Source organism: Haplochromis burtoni, unplaced genomic scaffold (assembly GCF_018398535.1).
Source record: "Haplochromis burtoni strain Fernald_Lab_line unplaced genomic scaffold, NCSU_Asbu1 Contig_320, whole genome shotgun sequence".
Taxonomy (NCBI): Eukaryota; Metazoa; Chordata; class Actinopteri; order Cichliformes; family Cichlidae; genus Haplochromis; species Haplochromis burtoni.
The window spans coordinates 194477-215559 of NW_024582681.1; the positions used below are offsets into that span (position 1 = coordinate 194477).

General features: G+C 43.0%; 1 protein-coding gene across 3 annotated transcripts; it reads right to left on the bottom strand.

Moving 5' to 3' along the window:
- Positions 1–832: 832 nt before the first annotated feature.
- On the bottom strand, positions 833–20661 carry LOC102292008 (fibroblast growth factor receptor 1-A). 3 transcript variants are annotated; one of them, XM_014340174.2, is made up of 13 exons: positions 20488–20659; positions 19953–20094; positions 19386–19510; positions 8999–9165; positions 8781–8904; positions 8181–8368; positions 6398–6542; positions 4711–4847; positions 4493–4616; positions 3615–3805; positions 1995–2142; positions 1185–1244; positions 833–1009 (listed from the first exon to the last, which is right to left on the bottom strand). In XM_014340174.2, exons 3-13 carry the CDS (start codon positions 19465–19467, stop codon positions 999–1001), a joined length of 1377 nt encoding a protein of 458 aa, XP_014195660.1. In that variant the 5' UTR covers positions 19468–19510; positions 19953–20094; positions 20488–20659; the 3' UTR covers positions 833–998. The 3 variants fall into 3 exon arrangements, with proteins under 3 accessions (XP_014195660.1, XP_014195661.1, XP_005942590.1); XM_014340175.2 differs by having other exon boundaries at positions 833–1244; positions 8999–9179; positions 20488–20661; XM_005942528.3 differs by having other exon boundaries at positions 833–1244.
- Between the last annotated feature and the right edge of the window lie 422 nt (positions 20662–21083).

Here is a 21083-nt window from a genome sequence, read left to right on the forward strand (position 1 = left end):
AGTTTATGAAGGGACCTTTTAGGGAGACCAAATAGGAGGGAATTACAGTAATCAATACGGGACGTAATAAGACTATGGACAAGGATGGCAGCAGCATGGGGAGTAAGGAAGGGACGGAGTCGGTGAATATTACGTAAATGGAAGTAAGCAGACCGTGTTATGTAATTAATGTGAGACTGGAATGAAAGAGTATTATCAAGTATGATACAAGTGTTATACCAATTTAAACCAGAAGGTGTCAATGTAACCTCAATATAACCTATTGACAGAAGTATTTCTCACTATAAGATTTGACAAAATAAGTATTTAGCATGACATTTTGGGGATTTTACTGGCTTCACAGCTTGTGTTTCCTTGCAGATGTTAAATGTAACATATGAGCTAAATTATAAACTTCACGTAAACAACCACAAAAACACCACAGAATCAAAGGTCCTGCCTCCCCACAGGAACGAGCACACATACAGTCATGCTTGTCTAAGAAGTCCAACAGAAGCAGCAGGGAATCAATCACTGCTGTGATCAGTGAAGCAGTTTCCTCCAATAATCAATAATATCTGTAATCAGAAGTCGATGAATGTGCTGTTCTTTAGCTACCTATCGGTAGGATCTGCTGCAGATCGATATCAGATCTCTAATGCTCTCTTTACATTTTAAAGAGTCCTGAGAATGAGACTTTGGACGAATGTGGGTTATTGGGTAATTATTGATTATTGATTACTGGTATAAATGCTGTCAGTAAAGTGGTAATCAATGAGAGGATCATTCAGTGTTTATGAGTTTCCTTTAGTAATCTGTGAGGGTGATTTAAAAAAACACGATGCACAGTAAACAAAGTATCAAATGAAAGATTTATTCTTATAACACATGTCATTACACATAAAGGAGCCAATGTGAAAGAGGTCAAATGTAGTCAGAGAAGAGCTGCAGAATCCAGATCAGCGAAGCACAAACCTCCATCCATCCACCAGCAGCTACACAGCAGGAGGCTTCAACGCTCAGGTGAAGTCTGAAAAGAGTCTGCAGCAATGACTGCAACTGTCTGAACTTTGGGCTCACATGGATGACTGTGCTGAGATTATTATCTGAAACTCTGAACATCCACCACCAGAACTGAAGATAAACAACAGACTTTTTAACAGAACTTGAGAGGACCACTGACATAAACTAGGTCCAGTACTGACATGTGTGGGCTGAAGAGCAGTGGACTGGAGAAGACCTCTGGAGGAGCCGCAGCGATGCTTCTGCAGAGTGAAGCGAGGAGAAAAGCATTTAAAACCAGATCTGCTCGCTTCACAGAAATCTCACAGCTGAGGGCTCCCTCCTCTGAGAGATGGCGCTCTCTGTGTAAGGTATGATAAGCTCGGTAAAGAGAAATGCCATTTTGGGGGGAATTACCACCTCCATTAAAATGTAACAAAAGGTTCCCAACCATCGTGAAACCATAGGGGAAAGCGTCAGCAGTGCTTTTCCCTTATCCCTAACGCAGTGTTTGCTAAACACTGAACAGGTCGGCCCACAGATCAGTGTTTAGAGTCAGGACCGATCCCACCCCAATGCAAACATCAGGTAAACAGAATCGCCCTCTGGGAAATAATCGTTGCACACCCTCTATTATACAGGCATCCATTAGCAATGTTGATGTGATGTAGCTACCAATGATTGGTTATTTCTTTCTAATTGGTAATTAGTTTGGGTAGTCTGTAAAATTAACTCATAATAAACTAACAGTCCTTATTTAATATCTTGTCTTTTCTAAAAATTAGGCCTTTGTTTTACGCCAAATTACAACACAAATAATAAGCATTTAACATCTAGCTTCCTGCCTGCCCGTTTATTTTATAATAGACGAACTACAGCATCAAAATGACTTGATTTGGGAGGTAACCAGCATGTGGTTAACATGAAACCCTAACCATAATCCTACCCAGAAGCAGCTCACCAGAGACCAGGTGGGCATGAACAGGTGAACAGAGAGAGATTAGGTCACATACCATCGATCACTATGAGCCATACAGTGTGACGAGAGACTCCTTCAGAGTTGCTTGCCAGGCAGGTGTACTCTTCAGCATCAGCCAGAGTTACGTTTCTCAGAGTCAGCAGTGATTCCACCTCATAATCCATCGCATTCAGATCCTCATCCTGTGAGGGAGAGGGACATGGATATCACCCAAACATGTTTCACTCAAAAGGTTCCAATCAAAGCTGGTCGATACAGCTCTAAACACTGGGTCAGGAGTCTGAGAGAACTTTAAGAGTGTGACACTAAAGGCCAGTTTACGCCACTTAGTTTACTTTTCTTTTAGTACGGGACTAGACTCGGTCCATGTGTGGGAAAGGAAAAGTAATCCCATGGTTTAGTGGCATATCGTGGTGATATGCAGGTAAGAGTAAACTGTAACACATTATACAAGTCTTAACTTCTACCCATCCATCGTCTCTGGAACCCTCCTGAGCCGAGACATCCTTCAGAGGGAGTTCTTTTCCACCACATTTGTCTGCACTCTTATGCCTTTGGTCCAAGGCCACAGCTCATCATCACAGATCATGGTAAATATATAGATTAACAAGTAAATCGACGGCTTTACCTTCACCCAGCACAGCAGACATTCCACCAAGCTCTCTATGAATGCCCTACTTCACTTTACTCTGGTTTGGAAGGAAACTAACCAGAGTGGGCAATCCAACATCTTCTGGATAAAAACTGTTGCGTCAAATTTGGAGGTGCTGATTCTCATCCCTGCCTTCCTGATGAATCTGAATTTGAGCAAACAGGTGGAGTCTTTGCCAGTACACCAGCATAGCATCTGACTGCTAATAGGTGATTTGTCACCCTTGTCCCCTCACCTTCTTCCACAGAAAAGGTGGAGGAAGGTGACCCCATATAAGGTCAGCAGCTGATCTTTGGATGGTTTGAGAGCGACTAAATGTCCTGCTTCATGGCTTCACCAACATGTGAGCTTTTGTTTTAGTAACACCCAAAGCTATACTCTACCCTCCCATACATGTCAGCTGCCTCCCGAGGCTCGCAAGCGAACTAAAATTTGATAGGACTCCTACTGCATCTCTGGTGTCCACCAGGTGGTTTGAGGGTTGATGTCGCAGCTCCAATAAGACGCCTCTTTAATAGAGAGGTTTAAGCCCAAATGGGACAATTTAATAGAAATTGTCCCATTTGGGCTCAGTGTCCCATCCTCGAAATACCATTTTAATTCTGGAGGTTGCAGGTGTCGATCTTCCTGACTGTTGCCTATAAATGGTATTTTTTTATATGTTTGAATGTGTCAGGCCTGCCCGGTACCCTCCCTAGCCACAAAGCAGATGACAGCTCAGCTCCAGTCTTCACTCAAGTGGTTGCAGATGTGATGCCAGAGAATGTGCATCTTTGGAGCTGGAGCTGCAGTCTGTGACCTTCATTCCCATTCATTTTTTCTGCCTGTTACACTCATGCACAAAAACTACGAGCTTGGGTTTAGGAAAAGATCACGGTTTGATGACGTTAACCCTTACCCCACCATGGACCAGAATAACATTAATCTAGCTTCAAAACACTTTGGAGACATAAAATAATACTAACATAAGCCTGTAGTGCTGCCTGATTGTGGTGTACGTACTTTGGGAGGACGAACAAAGGGAAATATTTCTATGTCTTCTTTGCTGCCATTGATCACGATGCGTTTGAACCACCGTATGTAAGGCTGTGGGTCACCCATCACTGCGCACACAAACTCCACATCACTACCAACAACAGCGATCCGGTTACCCTGCAGCCCAGCATGCAGGTCTGGCTTTTGAGGAGAACGCTCTGTAACAAAACAAGGTTTAAGGTTAGCATGATGCAAGATCATACAAACGACTAATGTCCACAGAGAGCAGGAGGAGACAGATAGCCATTCTGTTTGCCTGCAACATGAGGATGTTTAGTCTGGATAAAGTCTTTATGAAACTCTGTACATTTTTTAGTTTACTGACGTTATGTTTGTCCACTTAGTAAGTACTTAGAAAATGCATTAATGTTATTACTAAAGCTCACTGTGCCATAGTTTAGTGATATTGACTTTTTATGTGGTTATATTTGCAATCTCAGATTTGGAGGGAGTTCTGTGTTTCTTTCACATGGTCACATTTTAATGTTAGGTGTATTTGATATATTGTTGTTGACTTTGTTCAGTGAGCTTTAATGCGGTTTAAACAAAGAATACCCTTGGGACACCTCTACAGCAAATCAGCACTTTATTCACTCCAGCATTTCCACTCTTATACTTCTCAAAGTGCTGTAATTTTATTTTTACTTGTTAAGGCCAAACTGCCTCCATCAGTCATGCAACCTCCTTGATGGTGTGGGCGGTTGTACAGGACCAGTGAAAAGTTCGGACACACCCACCGAAGGTCAGCGTTATGGTCGACACACACAGTCCAAAGTACTGGAACCATCTGGTTTTTGCAATAAAGCATGCTGTATGCCGTGAATACATGCTGCAGATAATCTTACCAATTACATTCAGCTGATAGGTGTGTTGGAGGGTCCCGTGTCTATTCTGCACCACACAGGTGTAGTTCCCTTCATCAGAGGGAGCCACTGACTCCTTTATTAGAGTCCATGTGTGGTCTCTGATCTACAAGATTAAAGAAAGATACAGAAAGGGTGAAGTAAAGCTTTACAAGCTGAAGTTGTTTCTAGAGGCCTTTGACTCATTGGTCCATCCTGACCTCTTTTCCGTTCTTGTACCATCGCAGGGCAGGAAGCGGCTTTCCTGTCGCTTGGCAGTGAAACTTCACCGTCTTCCCGACAGGAACTCTGTAGATGTGTCTCTTGTCCGGCCTCACCCACTGCGGTGGCAGTGATTCTGAGACAACATAAGGAAAACATCATGATTAATACTGCGTATGCATCTTTCCAAGACAAAGACTGAAACTAAGAGGATCAGCTTGAGGGTTAGCATGCAGCTTCTCACTGCCTGTGCAACATTCCCCGGGTTGTCCACTTTTCTTTAAGTATTATTCAGAGGATTTCACAATTAAAGAGCATCATTTTAAAAAAGGTGCTCATGAATGTGCACAGGCGGAACCTTTGCACATAAAAGAGAAATCCATGCATATTCCCATGATAAAATGATCAACAAGTCTATCATACTTGGTTAAAACAAATCCAGATTATATATCATCCAATATAAAGGTAGTGCTAGAGACCAGTGGAGACCTTGCTCACTTCAAATGCTTTTGTATTAATCTAATTTTAATTTTGATCAGCACATGCCGGACAGACGAGCTCTACAGAGGGTTGTGCGGTCAGCTGAGCGCACCATCCGCTCCGAGCTCCCTGACCTGCACTCAATCTACAGCAGGCGGTGCTGGACCAAGGCCAGGAAGATCGTGAAGGACCTCAGCCATCCCAACAACAGACTGTTCTCTCTGTTGAGGTCAGGAAAGCGATTCCGCTCCCTGAAGACCAACACAGAGAGACTGAGGAGGAGCTTCTTCCCGCAGGCGATACGGTCTCTCAATCACACCACCACACAGTACTGACCCACACATGGTTCTTACACACACACTGGACTTTCTGGACTTTGTTTTTGCACAACACTGGACATTATATTCTTCATTTCCGGTTAATACTTGTACAGCTGCTGTTATTGTGTATATATTTATTTATATTTAGATTTCTTCATACATTCTTATATAGTTCTATATTGTGTATTGTGTATTTTGTTGTACAGTTATTTTATTTTCAACTTTAATTTATATATTTTATCTTATTCTTCCCAGTTAAATTTACCCTTCATTCTAATTTGTGTTGTACAGTTATTTCATTTTTAACCTTAATTTATATTTTATTCCTTCCTAGTTAAATTTACCCTTTTTAATTTTTCATATTTATTTCCTATCTTATTCATAGCCTTTTCCTTTTTTGTTTTCTTTAGGTCACGAGCAGTTGTCCAAGCATTTCACTACATATCGTACTGTGTATGACTGTGTACGTGACAAATAAAATTTGATTTGAATTTGACCTGCATTTTGGGTCCTTTTCTCGTAACACCATACGACTGCTGCCCCAGCCGTGACACTCAATGTTTTTACTGTTTATGAACTAACTGACCTTTCTTAAATTAAGAAAAAAAAAAAAAAAAAAAAAAAATGAACTAACTGACCTTGTCTCCAAAAACCCATGTAAGCCAGAGCAAACGCGAACAGTGGTCCCATTAACTAACATTAACTGGTTAACTACCAGTTTAGATTCTTTGCTTGTCATCTGACAACTTCTAAACATTTTGTGTCCCTCATTCAATACTTTCATTGAATCATAGAACAAATATTTATTCAATATATTAATATTAATAGAGAAGGAGAGATCTGACATCATATCTCTGTATTCTATCCTGTACAGATCTTCATGTACCGTCATAGACAGTGAGCCATGCAGATCTGTAGGCAAACCCAACAGAGTTTCCAGCCAGACAGGTGTACTCTCCAGCATCGTCCAGGGTTATGTTCCTCAGAGTCAACACCTCAATTTCTTTGTCTGTGGTGTTCAAACCAGCAGTCTGAGAGAGAAACACACAAAAATCTGTGTCATCCTTCATCAGTGTCCCTCAAAGGTCAGAGCTGAGTTAAATTCCTCACCATCAGCAAACTGAAACTCAAAAGTCCAACTTAAATGTCTTACAAAGTCAGTTAATTCAGTTCATGGACGCAAACTTTAATTTTACCACTTCAACAGTCTAGTGCAGGAGACTAAGATCACTCTGAAAAATCAGAGTGATTTCAGGGGGGTGGAGAAGTGGGTTCAGAGTGTGGTGTCAGGGGAGGCTTACCCACACAGCTGCTCTTCATTACCTGTCTGAGCTGTGTGGTTTGAAAGCCGGAGGAGGCAGCTTTAAAGCCATGCAAGCGTGTCAGAAACAGCTGGAAATAAAACACCTGTTAATGTGTCACGCTGTGTCTGGGTGTACTTTATACCTGTCACAAATCTGAGAAAATATAAGGATTTAAAAACACAACATCATAAATTGAAGCATAAAGATTTGGTTCAGTTTTATTTCCAGTTCAGTTAGATTTCCTGTTGCTGAGACTGGACTGATGAATCGGAGGTCTAGTCAGCTAACTCAGCTTTCATCCATGATTCAACAGTTTTCCCAGCAGGACATTGCTTCCTGAATGGCAGTAAGCTGTTAGAACAATGATTCAAAAAGTGATGTTCCCATATGTTGTTATTGCAAATGTCTTTTTAAAAAACCCAACTTTACCCATTTCTGTTCACACAGTTTTCAGAGGCTGGAAATTATGAGAGGTTGACACACCTGAGTGAAAGTCTTCTTTTTTCTTGATCTGTTCCTTTGGGAGCAGCAGATTATGTGCCTTCATCTCACACTATCTTAGCAACCTCCTCTGTTAGACCAACCTCCTGGATTAGTCTTGTGCTGGGAAAGGGATCCTTACAGGAGCAGGCGGTTTTAAGAATGCTGTGGACTAAAACTAGGCAGTGGGTGCCAAGCGCCTTTGTATTATGTCATGATGTTTAACAAATTTAAGTGTATTTCTTTGAAATGTATCTCAGGGTTTTCTTCTGTTTTTAAGCTGCTCATATTCATAATGATATATTTTCATATTTGTTTGGTTTTATGTTTGTTTATTGTGTTTTGTTCATAATTGCACAGATATTTGCACATCTGATTGATAGTTTTTGGTCACATGACTGACTCGTTACTCCATCATGCCAGCTAATAGTGGACAGTTGGTATTACTGCAGGACAGAAGTGTTGTGGGGGGGTTTTCACCTGTCTCGAGCCAAGACTACTGGGATCATCTGTTCATGTAGGAAAAACAAAGATTTGAAGACAAATTGCAAATTTTGGGGACTTATGATGTATATTCTGCCACAGCAGCTTTATTATGACATGCACACGCAATATATCTCTCATTCCTAGCACTGGGAAAACCACCGGGATACAAAGTGTATTCCTTCTAATTGGAGAGGTGTGTACTACCAAATTCACCCTCATCACTTAGCCAATTAAGCCAAGATCTGCTTATTTCACGAAACATATTCTAAGGGCTCTGACGGAGATCAGATTTATCCTCCTTCATTATAGATGTAAAGAGTGTCACACAGCAAAATAAAGCTAACAAAAGAAAATTACTAAAACTGGTCTAAAGCTGAATTTGGTGGTGTTGGTACTTACTTTAAGAACACGAACATAGGGCAGCCCGTCCGGTCCCACACTGCTGCCGTTGATGATGATGTGTTTGAGCCACTGAATGTGAGGTTGTGTGTCGCTGAAAATGTGGCACACAAACTCCACATCGCTGCCAACAGCTGCCGTCTGGTTGGCCGGCAGCCCTTGCTGCAGGATGGGTCTGCTAGGGCGCTCTGAAACAGGTGGGTTGGAGATGAAGACAGGGGTAATCTTTGCGAATGAGTTAGATATCCACAGAGAGGAGAACAGCATGTCACCAGTAACACCTGGAGGACCTACCTGCGGATTGATTTTCTAACTGTAGTCATCAACGAACCAGAATGGCTTTTTACATTTAGCAGTGAAACAGTTTGTGAGCAAAATGTTAATAATGAACTTTTGAGTGTTCTGGTTCTATCGGTCACAGTACCATTCACAATCAGTATGAATGGGTAACAGTATTCATGTCATGGGTGACATGAATACTGTTACCCATTCATGGAAGGACACTGAAGAAAAATAACAAGACTGGTTTGGACCGAGACCTTTCTGTCATTTTATGTTAAACTAACATTACGACCCTGTGTGCCAGATAATCTCTCTTACCAAGTACATTCAGCTGGTAGGTGTGTTGGAGGCGCCCATATTTATTCTCCACCAAACAGGTGTAGTTCCCTTTATCTGAGGGAACCAATGACGTCATTATTAGAGTCCCCGTGTGTTCTCTGATCTGAAAGATTGAGCACAGGTAAAGACAGAAAATAAAGTAAAGCCTAAAATCTGGTCGTGCCTCTAAAATTTCCACTTTACAGCCAGAAACACACCTGAAAGCCTCCAATTCTGTGATCCCTCCTGAACAGTTTCCCGTTCTTGTACCATTGTATTGCGGGAACCGGGTGTCCTGTTGCTTTGCATTGCATTTTTATCGTGTTGGAGACAAACGCAGCATAGAGCTTCTTCATTTCTGGCTGTACCCACTGTGGAGCCATCCCTGGTGAGGAGACACTGCGAGGTAAACCTCATCAGTTTACAGTGAAGCACTCTTTGCCACTAAACACCTTCCATTATTACTGAGACATTCCCAGTGTCCACCCTGTTCAATTCAAACATTTTATGGTGATAAATGTTTGAAGTGCTTGAAGATAAATAAATTTACTGACACTGAAAAATGTTAAAAGATGTATTGCTATTGGATAAGTCAGAGCTTTCGAGCCAATACCAATTAAACATCAGGCCTTTCCAGTAGTGTGCCAGCCCAGGTCCCAGTTCTGGGACAGGAGACAGGACAGTCAAAGAATCAACAAGAGCTGTGTTATGTTGTGGCCGGGTTGGGTCCACTAGGGGGCAACAGTGGTTGTTGGTGTTTTCCGGTCTGTGGGGGCTCATGTCCCGGTCCCCTGAATAAAGTACAGCCGTGAGCTAAACATGTCTCCATGATTCCTGAGTCTCAGGCTATTACATATGGCGACGAGGATGAAAGCCAGGGTTTGCTGTGAAGTCGCAACGTCGTAAGTGACTGCGGAACGGAGGTTGGCGAGAGGTACAGCGCTAGCATCTGTTGGAAGCGGAGCATAACCCTCGGTGTGGAATAATGGCTACCACTTTGGGCTCGGTGGCACCGTTCGACGGAGAGCGGCAATCCTGGGAGGAATATTGTGAGATATTGGAGTACTTCTTCGTAGCGAATGACATTAAGGAGGAGGAGAAGAAGCGAGCGGTACTGTTGAGTTGCGTGGGCGCACAAACCTATGCCCTGATTAGGAACCTACTCAGCCCGGTCAAGCCAGGGGATCGCTCTTATGCTGAGTTGGTGGAAGTGTTGAACAATCATCTGCATCCTAAACCGAGTGAAATTGTGCAGCGGTGGAGGTTTAACACACGGAATAGGAGGCCGGAGGAGAGTGTGGGAGGGTATGTAGCGGAGCTGTGGAAGCTCGCACAGGACTGTAGCTTTGGAGACTCACTGACGGTGATGCTGCGGGATCGTTTAGTATGTGGAGTAAACGACGACAGAATACAGCGCAAATTGTTAGCAGAGGAGTCGCTAACGTTTGAAAGGGCGCTGAAGTTTGCTCAAGCCATGGAGGCTGCTAACAGAGACATTGGGGATTTACAGAGCATGATGGAACAGTCGCGGCTCACTAAAGGATTAGGAGTGGTGAACAAAATGGAGGACAGTGGTACAACGTCACAACAGCTAGGCAGGACGTGCTACAGATGTGGAGGATTAAATCATGTCGCCAAGGACTGCCGGTTTGTTTCAGAAAAATGCCACAACTGCGGAAAGGTGGGACACATAAAAAAGGTCTGCCGAATGAAAAGGGAGCGGAAAAGCGGGCGTGTCAGACAAGGTAAAAACACACATTTCCTGGAAGAGGAGGAGGCGGAGAGTGAGGAAGACGGAGCTGAAATGCACCACATAAAGGCAAGTGTGACCATGTATAATGTGCATGAGGAGGTTAGCATTCCAAGGGAAGAGCCCATCAGACAAAAGCTAAAAGTAAATGAACAAAATGTGACATTTGAAGTGGACGCAGGCTGTGGTTACACTATCATGTCGAAGGAGTCATTTAGGAAGCTTTTTGAAGGCAGTAAGGCGCCCAAAATAAACAAGTGTGGAATCAAGCTGCGAACGTATGGAGGCCACAAGGTACCCGTGTGGGGAGCAGCCCAAGTACAGGTGGAATTCAGAGACAGTAAAAAAAAGCTGGATGTGGTGGTGGTTGAAGGTGCTGGAACTAATTTGATGGGGCGGGGATGGATTAAGGCCCTCCAAATAGACTGGCAAGCTGTACATAAGATAGAAGGCAGAGAGGATGCCTTACAGCGGATACGGGCTAGACATGAACCAGTGTTTAAGGATGAGTTGGGGACACTAAAGGGGTTTGCGGCAAAGATACATGTAGCTAAGGATGCCAAACCGTGCTTCTATAAGCCCCGCTCAGTCCCATTCGCGATGAAAAAGAAAGTGGAGCAGGAACTGGAGAGACTGTTGGAGGAGAAAATCATCCAACCAGTGAAATTCGCAGAGTGGGCCGCACCCATTGTACCCATACTGAAGCCAGACGCCAGCGCCAGGATTTGTGGTGACTACAAACTGACTGTCAACAAGGTGTCACCTGTAGAACAATACCCCATTCCACGAATGGAGGACATGATAGCAGGGCTAGCGGAAGGAGAAAAATACACCAAGTTAGATATGAGTCACGCATATCAACAGGTGGTACTGGATGAGGACTCTAGGAAGTATGTCACAGTAAACACACACAAGGGTTTGTTTACATACACCAGGTTGCCGTTTGGTGTGAGTTCAAGCCCTGCCATTTTTCAGCGCACCATGGAGAGTGTGTTACAAGGTCTGACCAATGTGGCGGTGTATCTGGATGACATCATACTGACGGGGAAGGATGACAAAGAACATCTGCAAACACTGGAGGGAGTACTGCAGCGCTTGGAGGAGGCGGGCCTGCGGTTAAAAAGGAGCAAATGTCAGTTCATGGAGAAGGAGGTGACATTTCTCGGACACCGGGTGGATAAGACCGGTTTGCATCCAGTGCCAGCAAAAGTGAAAGCAGTGCAGGAGGCACCACCCCCAAAATCAGTGACAGAACTCAAAGCTTATTTGGGGTTGTTGAACTTCTATAATAACTTCTTGCCAAACCTGTCCACACTGTTGGCCCCTCTGCACAAGCTGCTGAGAAAAGGGGAGCCATGGTGTTGGGGACCAGCACAGGAGAAGGTTTTCGGCAAATCAAAGGAACTGTTGCAGTCGAGCAGGGTATTAGTACACTATGATGAGCAGAAGGAATTAATACTGTCTTGCGATGCGTCCCCCTATGGAGTGGGAGCAGTGCTAGCTCACCGCATGCCAGAGGGTCAGGAAAAGCCCATTGGTTTTGCATCGTGCACACTGAACGCAGCAGAGAAGAACTACTCACAGCTGGATAAGGAAGGATTGGCTGTGATATTTGGTGTACAGTACTTTCATAAGTACCTGTACGGAAGGAAGTTCATGATTATCACAGATCATAAGCCATTGATTAGCTTGTTCCATGAGCTGAAGGCCGTCCCTCAGATGGCATCACAGCGGATCATGAGATGAGCGGTGTTATTGAGAGCCTATGAGTATGTTATTAAATACAGAGAAGGCAAAAATAACAGTAATGCTGATGGTCTGAGTCGTCTACCTCTTCCAGAGTTACTCCCTAAAGAAGTGGCGGCGGAGGACCAAGTGTTAATGGTAGATCAGGACCAGGAGGAAGTGATGACATCTGAGCAGCTGCAGAGATGGACAACCAAAGACCCAGTACTCGCCAGAGTACGTGAGTATGTATTGAGGGGATGGCCCAATACGCAGCATCATGATTTTCAACCCTACAAGCAGAGGCAACAGGAGCTGAGTGTGCAGGATGGGTGCGTGCTGTGGGGGTCGAGGGTGGTGATACCAGAGAGAGGTCGACGCCCCCTGTTGGAACAACTACATCAGTCACACCCAGGTATGAGCCGCATGAAAGGCCTGGCCAGAAGTTACATGTGGTGGCCGCATATGGAGAATGACATTGAAGACAAGGTGAGGTCTTGCCGTAACTGCCAGGAGCTTAGACACAGACCACAAGAGGCACCCTTACACCCCTGGAAGTGGCCAGAAAAGCCCTGGAGACGGATACATATCGATTATGCGGGCCCGTTTCTGGGTAAAATGTTCTTGGTAATAGTGGACGCCCACTCTAAATGGTTAGATGTGTATCCAGTGCAATCCGCTACAGCTGCGGCCACCATAGACTGCCTGAGAAACTGTTTCAGTACACACGGACTTCCTGAGATGGTAGTCTCAGATAATGCTCAGTGTTTTGTAAGTGCGCAAACTAAAGAGTTCATGACAAAGAATGGAATCACGCACGTCACCTCCGCTCCCAGCATCCAATGGGTTAGCCGAAAGAGCAGTGCAAACATTCAAAGGACTCATGAAAAAGGGTACGGGAGACACCCTGGCGACCAAGTTAAACAGGGCGCTGTTTAGCTACAGAATCACACCGCAGTCCACAACAGGGAAGTCACCTGCGGAGTTAATGATGGGCCGGAAGTTGAGGTGTACGCTCGACCTCATACACCCTGACTTGAAGCAAAGGGTAAAGGCAAGACAAGACAGTCAAAGACTGTACCATGATAGACATGCCAAGGAGCGCATGTTTGGGAGGGGAGATGCTGTATATATCAGAAACAATGGCAGAGGACCCAAATGGATTCCAGGACTCATACAGGAGATGACGGGGCCTGTCTCCTACTTGGTGATGCTGGGCAATGGGACAGTGGTGAGGCGTCACGTTGATCAGCTGTTTGCCCGCATGGAATCGGGCCTGGCTGCAGGATCGCTGGAAGGCCAGTCGGGTGAGCCCCCGGAGGCAGACCCACACAGCAGCGCGGAGCTGGAAGTGGAGGAGGAGAGACACAAGGAGGTACAAGTCACTCCTGTGGTGACGCCCTCTCTGGGGAGTAGTGATTCACCCGAATCACCGGCTATGGAGTTGCGGCGGTCGCAACGAACCAAGAGACAGCCGGAGTACTTGAGAGACTTTGTGCCATGATTACAGTGAATTGTTATTGGTTAACACATGGCTGTTGGACTAAGGGTTTTTGGTTATGGGTGTGTTCTGTGATGTTTTAAACTACGGTGTAGTTTCAGTTTAAGGGGGGAGGAATGTTATGTTGTGGCCGGGTTGGGTCCACCAGGGGGCAACAGTGGTTGTTGGTGTTTTCCGGTCTGTGGGGGCTCATGTCCCGGTCCCCTGAATAAAGTACAGCCGTGAGCTAAACATGTCTCCATGATTCCTGAGTCTCAGGCTATTACAAGCTGTATCTGAACATTTATCTTTGGAGGCTTTCCCATTTTTGACATTCAGTCAAGCTTCGGAGCCCTTTCCTGATCCCCAAGCACTGCCTCAAGTCAAGCAATAAACAAATAACCACAGAACATCCGTTTGCCTCCTCAGTTCTTTTTATTGTATCTGGTAAGTTGGTCATTTAACCCTTGGCTGGCCCTTAAAAATGCATCCCTTTAGAGCCCTGGGGACCAAAAATGGTCCCAGGGCCTCAGAAGGGATAACATTTGTTTCACACAAAGTTAGTTATAAGAGTTGGCATAATCTTTCAAAACTAGACTAAACCAAAGATTGAAGGTGCATGTGGATGGGGCTTAGGGCTGGGCAAATGGACCTAAAATCCATATTGCGGTATAATTTGAAGCATGTGCGGTAACAATATGTTTAGCAATATCTTCTTTTCTTCTGTATACTGTATTTTCCGCACTATTAGGCGCACTTAAAATCCTTTAATTTTCTCAAAAATCAACACTGCATCTTATAATCCGCTGCGCCTGTATGAATTCTGGTTATGCTTACTGACCTCGAACCGATTATATGTGGTACATGTCACTTAAAAATCTGTCAAAAATGTTTTAGTACCACTTTGGTAAGCTACGAAGCCGCACCACTTGATGGATTGTCTGAGCATTATGGCTACCATAGTCAGGAGCCTCGCGGAGTAATCTGGGTCCAAAACTATCCGCTTCAGGTCCCAAAGTCAAACGAACACTGCAGCATCACTGAGAGTTAAAAACTGTCTAAATTCTTTCATCTTTGATAAAATGATCAGCGTTGATGCTTTACCAGGTGTAACAATTAAGTTTAACATCCAGGCATCCATGAAAACAGAATTTATTAAATTTAACGGAGTTAGAAGTTAGCAGGAAGTTAGCTCGCTAGTTTCCACTTAAACATGATATAGCATGTTCTGACTGAGAGAATTTTGAAAAAATTTAAACACACAGCTCTGCTTTCACTCCCGACATAAATGAAGACAGAAAACTAAACAGCAGTGACTTTTTTAGGGTTACTGAAGTTGGACTAGCTGGTATATAATGATGTGCTACGTGATCGCTAGCGATACAGCTATGTTAGCATAACATAAACACAGTGAAGCTAACTTTTTCCCACTCGATAAAAGTGGGGGTTCCCAATGGTTAGGGACAAATGCAATCGCATGGCAGGATGCTGTAAAAAGACCAAACGTCAGTCAGGAGAACAACTGAGATAATCCATCCACAATACGAGGTTAGTCATTAATATACTGCAGCAACATAGGAATAGAGCAGCTGTGAGAGAATTCAACATTAATGAATCAAAAGTACAGTTGTGGAGGAAGCGCAGTTTTTGGCTTTACTCAAATTCCAAAACGTGCTTCATCTCTTCGCTATTACTGTCGCCTGGCATAATTTGCAGATGATATTGCTTGCAGCCGCTGTGATGCTTTGATCATAACAGGTGCAGCTTGATGACACCATCAACATGCGCTATTGCGGTAGAGCAGAATAGTCAAAATCTCTACCGTTGGCCAAATTCATATCGTTTCTACCGAATACCATTTCTACCGCCCACCCCTAATGCGGCTGTTAGGGAAAGTGGTAGTTTGCTGAAAAGAGCTGCACGGCCAAGAAAGCAAAAGACTTCCTCAGTTTCTGCCAGACAGCTCGTCTGAGCAAGGAATGGGAAGAATAGAGATCGACAGACCAAGTGACTTTCACGCATTGCATTGTGGGTACCAGTGGCAGCAAAATCAAAACACTATATCAAGTGCTAGCATTTCCAGCATTCATTAATTCTGCAGTTTTAATCCCTACTTGCATTTTATTTGCCCCAAAAACAGTTATGTATATTTATATGCATGTATATATGTATATATAGTTATGTATAGAGCTATATCACGTTATAACGTGATATAGCGTGAAAAGTATATTGTTCTAACAATATACGTTTCACGTTTGAACGATATAATATCACGTTATTACAATATACATAATTATCACGTTCGTACAATATGATGGATCCATGGGGTTGGGAAAGCCAGAAGCAGGGGAGCTGGAGAGGTACCTTTCATGTCCATTCACTGGAGGTGTGGATTTATTGCATGGCTTTCCCCACATCAAGAAGCTTTCGATCAAAATCAATGCAATCTTCTTGCATCTGGAGCTTGTGAAGGACTTCTCAGTCATGCAGGACTCCTGTTCACTGCTAAACAGTTACAGCTTCACAGAAAGAACCTTGAGAGCAAACTGCTGCTGAAGCTTAACCATCACCTCACTGAGTAAGTGAAGAAATGGCACATTTTTGCTAAATATGCAGAAATAGATGCACACCCATACAATTTATGGTAAACTGAGCTGCCTTGTATGTACATATGTTGAAGATGCCTCGTCCTAATGTTTTCTCTGAGGCTGCTGTGCCATTTGGAGCAAAAATGAATATAAAGTTTACAGCATATCTTGTCACTGGAAATGGTTTGCACTGTTTAATTATTTAAATTATTTATCGTAGGTATTGGTGAAAATAGCTTTATGTTGTAAAAAACTGTTGTTGTGCCTTAATTTGTTGATGTTTTTACATACATTCCTTTTGAAAATACTAAAATTTGTATATTTATTTGTTTTTGTTTGTCTGATAGCATTTATTTATAAAATAAATTGGACATTTCAAACAGTTACTCACTACTTGATTAGTCTTTTCACCAAGTACTTTTTTTTACTTTTACTTGAGTAACTTTTTTTTTGACAACTACTTTTCACTTTTACTTGAGTAATAATATTTTAAAGTAATGCTACTCTTACTTGAGTACAATTTTTGGATACTCGACCCACCTCTGGTGATCACTGACTGTTTTTAGGAGCTTTTTGAGATTAAATAGAAGAAAATACAAAACATTAAACATGTTAACAACACAAAAGCCATATTAAACGCAGACTACTTTAGACCCGGAAGCAGGATTCGTCACGTCATCACTTAAAGACCGGATTGCCTTCTCAGTAAGGATTCCACATGACCAGGGTCTATACTGAGTTTTGAAATTGAGCATTAATTAGCATTTAGCTCTATCTGACATTAGTAAATCCACGATTAATCCTTAATTCAAAAGATTTATTTTTGAAGAAAGCAATATTATAGAGTCCAGAATGAATGAGTCCTGGGGGGGCGGCCACGTGGCCAGTGGCTGAGACAAATCAGTTCTGGTGGGCCATGGCGTTATTTTTGTGCCACTATTCTGAGCGCATGTAAGAAGAATTGCAGGTGTAAGTGTTGCATTTTGCTGCGTGCAAAAAATGTATTTCAGTGTTTGCTATTATCCATACACACACACACAATAGCAGCCCCTCTCACTCAGTTTTTGCAGTTGCGCTTGCTCGCGATGTGTTGCTTGCGCTCTCAACATTTCTGACCGTGCCCGCTCAACTCTTTCTGTACAACATTATATTTGTGCCACAAAACCAGCCAATCACAGACTTGGATGCAAAAAAATCTGATTGGCTGTTTTGGTCTCCAATCAGCTCAAAATGACGAAATGCAATATCCCAGAATCCATTTCGTCCAAAACTCAAACGAGGCAGTGGCGGAGGAACACAGAGTGGCGGAGTTTGAAATATTACTCTTTCTGGGTCACAAAATAAACTTTTAAGATATTTTCATGCGAGAATGGTGCTGTGTAAACTTCTAATATTTGCTCAATGTCACGATCCTGGGTCTTATGACCCAGTGTTTTGAGTTTTAGTTCATTTTGATGTTTATAGTTTATGTTTAATCCCTTCAGGTTTTCTAAGTTCATTTGTTATTATGCCTAAGTGTTTCTAGTTCTTATTATTTCCCCCTCGTGTTTCCAACTATGTTAAATCTCCCTTGCCCTTCGTGTGTTTCATGTCTGTTGTCTTATGTTGTCATGTCTGCCTCATGTTTCCTGTTTCATTTTGGAGAGATCTCGTGTTTTTCTATTATGGATTATGTTTTGAGTCCTTTGTGGTACTGTTTCTTGTTTCCCTAGATCTCAGTTATGGTTATCTTAGGTTTTGCTCTTTGGCTTTGTCATATGGCTTCCCTGTGTTCCATGTTATGTCCACTGTGATGTTTTGTACCATGTTTCAGGTTCCTATGTTCTGTCTCCCCTGTTGCTGTTAAGTTTGCATGTTTAGAATTCAGTCAGTGTGTTTCCTGTTTTACTTTGTAGGTCCATGCCTCATGTGAGTGTTTCTAGTTTTGCGTCCCTGTCTCGTCCAGCCTGATTACTCCCAGCTGTGCTCTCCTTCTGTGTCTCATTCCCTCGTTATCCCTCTGTGTATTTAAGCTCTGTGTTTCTCTTTGTCAGTGTCGTAGTCTCCCTCATGCTGTGTGTGATTCTCCCCGTGGTTCCTGGTATACTTTATGTTTAGCTTTCCCAGTTTAGTTTAGTACTGTTTTTGTGTTTCACTTTTGCCAGCATTAAAGCTGTGTTTTGAGTTTACGTTTTGTCTCCGTGAGTTTGCGTTTGGGTCCTCTCCTGCCTGCCACACAGCCGAATCATGACACTCAATTTATCAACACATCACATATTTCCATAAGTGCTCTAACGTTTTCAGAGATGCCTGTTACCCACCAGCTGACTGCATAGCTGGACTGGCCATTGGGCATACCAGGCATTTGCTGGGCTCGAGTTATTCTGTCTTTGCTGCACAGCTGCCTCTTCTCTCACAGCTGTAAAGCTGCTGGTCATGATATCGGTTTGGTTATGTGGTAAGAGGGAAACATGAAGATGAAACCAGGAGATGTCCTTACTGACTCATCAGAGCTGAACAGGTGATGGAGAAACAGGTTTACCTTTTAGGTGACAAGAATGAGTTGAAGGGAAGTTATGAACTGTTTCTGAGAGACAAATAACACCAGGATCCTTTGTAGCTGACGGCTGGTAACTGTGCAGGGGCGGGTCTGGCAAAGTTTTGCCTGGGGGCCAGGTAGGGCATTAACAGGGAAAGGGGGGCACAAAGAAATACTTTTCTTTCTTATTCTCATTTAAAATGTCTCGCTTTTATTAAATAATTATCTGAATCTTACAACCAAAGTTTTCATCTGATGTAAAATGTATAGAAATCATACATATACCAACAAGACAGTGTACATCACTGTCACAACAGCGTTTGTTTTCATTCAAAAGCTTTATGGCTTTTCTTATATTACCTGGTGGGCCGGTCTCTAGTCAAAACGCCCAGGCCGATTTTTTGTCGCAGTCCAGCCCTGCCTGTCTCATTATGTTTGTGTTTGGGAGTGAACGATGGTAGGTGGCAAACACTGGGATGGTTTTTCTTGAAGAATGCTTGTAAGCAAAAGCACATTTAGACAGAGCGCCCATGACGCTTCTTACCTGTGTCTGTGCACTCTGAGTCCAGACCAGACTGAGTCAGAGAGAAGTGAACCAGCAGCAGCAGGGACCAGAAACGCATCATGTCCTAAGCATCAACTTACAGGGACGTCCACACTCTGAGCACTCTGCAGCAACAACAAAACCAAACTCAACCACCATTTTGTCACTGAGTCTTCAATTCAATTCAATTCAATTCAATTTTATTTATATAGCGCCAAATCACAACAGCAGTCGCCTCAAGGCAGTTTATATTGTACTGTATATCCTATAATAATAGATACAGAGAAAAACCCAACAATCATATGACCCCCTATGAGCAAGCACTTTAGGTGACTGTAACACATCTGCAGCATCATTGAAAACAGAGGGCGCTCCACTCACCCTCTGTGCAAACAGCTGTTCAGTCTATCTGTGTTTGTTAACAGGATCAGAGTGTGCTGGCTGTTGAAGGTCAGAGGCCTTTGAATCATCTCCTTTTGTTTAACCTCTCACTGATATAAACTGATCTCTTTGCTTTTACTGTATTTATTTTATTTTTATTGTACAGTGTTTCATCTGTAAACTTACCGAGAGGCTTCGTGCAGATGTTTGTGTGGCTGGGATCTCCACTGGAGTCTTTGGGTTACTGTTATGTTGTTCTGCACGTCTTAAATCTGACAGACTTACTGTCTGTGATTATAACCAGACAATCAAACAAACTCCATCAGAGCTGAAATAAAAAGGAAACTTGAAGCTAAATAAAATAATAACAATAATAATAATAAATATTAGAACATAATAACCCTGGTTTAATGAAAGCGGAAAGCCACACCTCTGTGTGACACATGTTTAATTCCTTATTGAATATAAGAATATATAACATTATCAGCACAACACAGAAATACATTAATGGCATTTATGGCATGATTTAGAGAAGCTGGACTCACCGTGTATTTCTTTATTTGTTTTTAAGTTTATTATAGCTTTCACTTTGTTTTCACTTTCCTCTAACTTTTGTATTTTATTTTTAGTTAAATGATGGAGCAGAGGAAAAGCAAACAGCCTGACTGAGCACTGGTGGGGTCAAAGGTCACAGCAGTGGTACCTGCAGCAGATGACTCACCGTCAGTGGAAACAGAGAGGACTGACACGTTAGTTCGTCCTGGGATTTAGGCTCCAACCTCGACAGAAGTGTCCCGTAGCACGTCTATGCCTGAACCAGCGGCTCTAGTTATGGTTAAAACCCTTTTACAGATGCCCCCTGAGGGCGGGACGAGGGTCATCCATTTACTGTAAGAGAAACACGGAGATGAAACGCCTACACAAGGTCATATTTACTCTGGAGTCCCTATTTACTCAGTGACCACAATCTGCCAGGCGGTCTCTATTAAATACACTCATTATATAACAGTGCACTTTATGCGTTTTCACTAATAGGGACAAAACTGTAAATTCATTTTAATGCAAAACCTATGACTGTTACAGTTGCTCCCTCAATAACAGCAGGTGGGGGCAACTATGACACTAAAAATACATCATATTAAAGCAGTATTACTCACAGTATTCACAGTACTTCAATAGTACATAATAATGTAACTTTAAAATGTTTCGCTGGTATTCTTTTACATTTTTGAGCAGGATTAGTATCATCAGTTTAAGTGAGAGAGGTGTGGAGGGGCATGAAGACCATCACTGGATTCAGGCCAACCAACAGCAGGG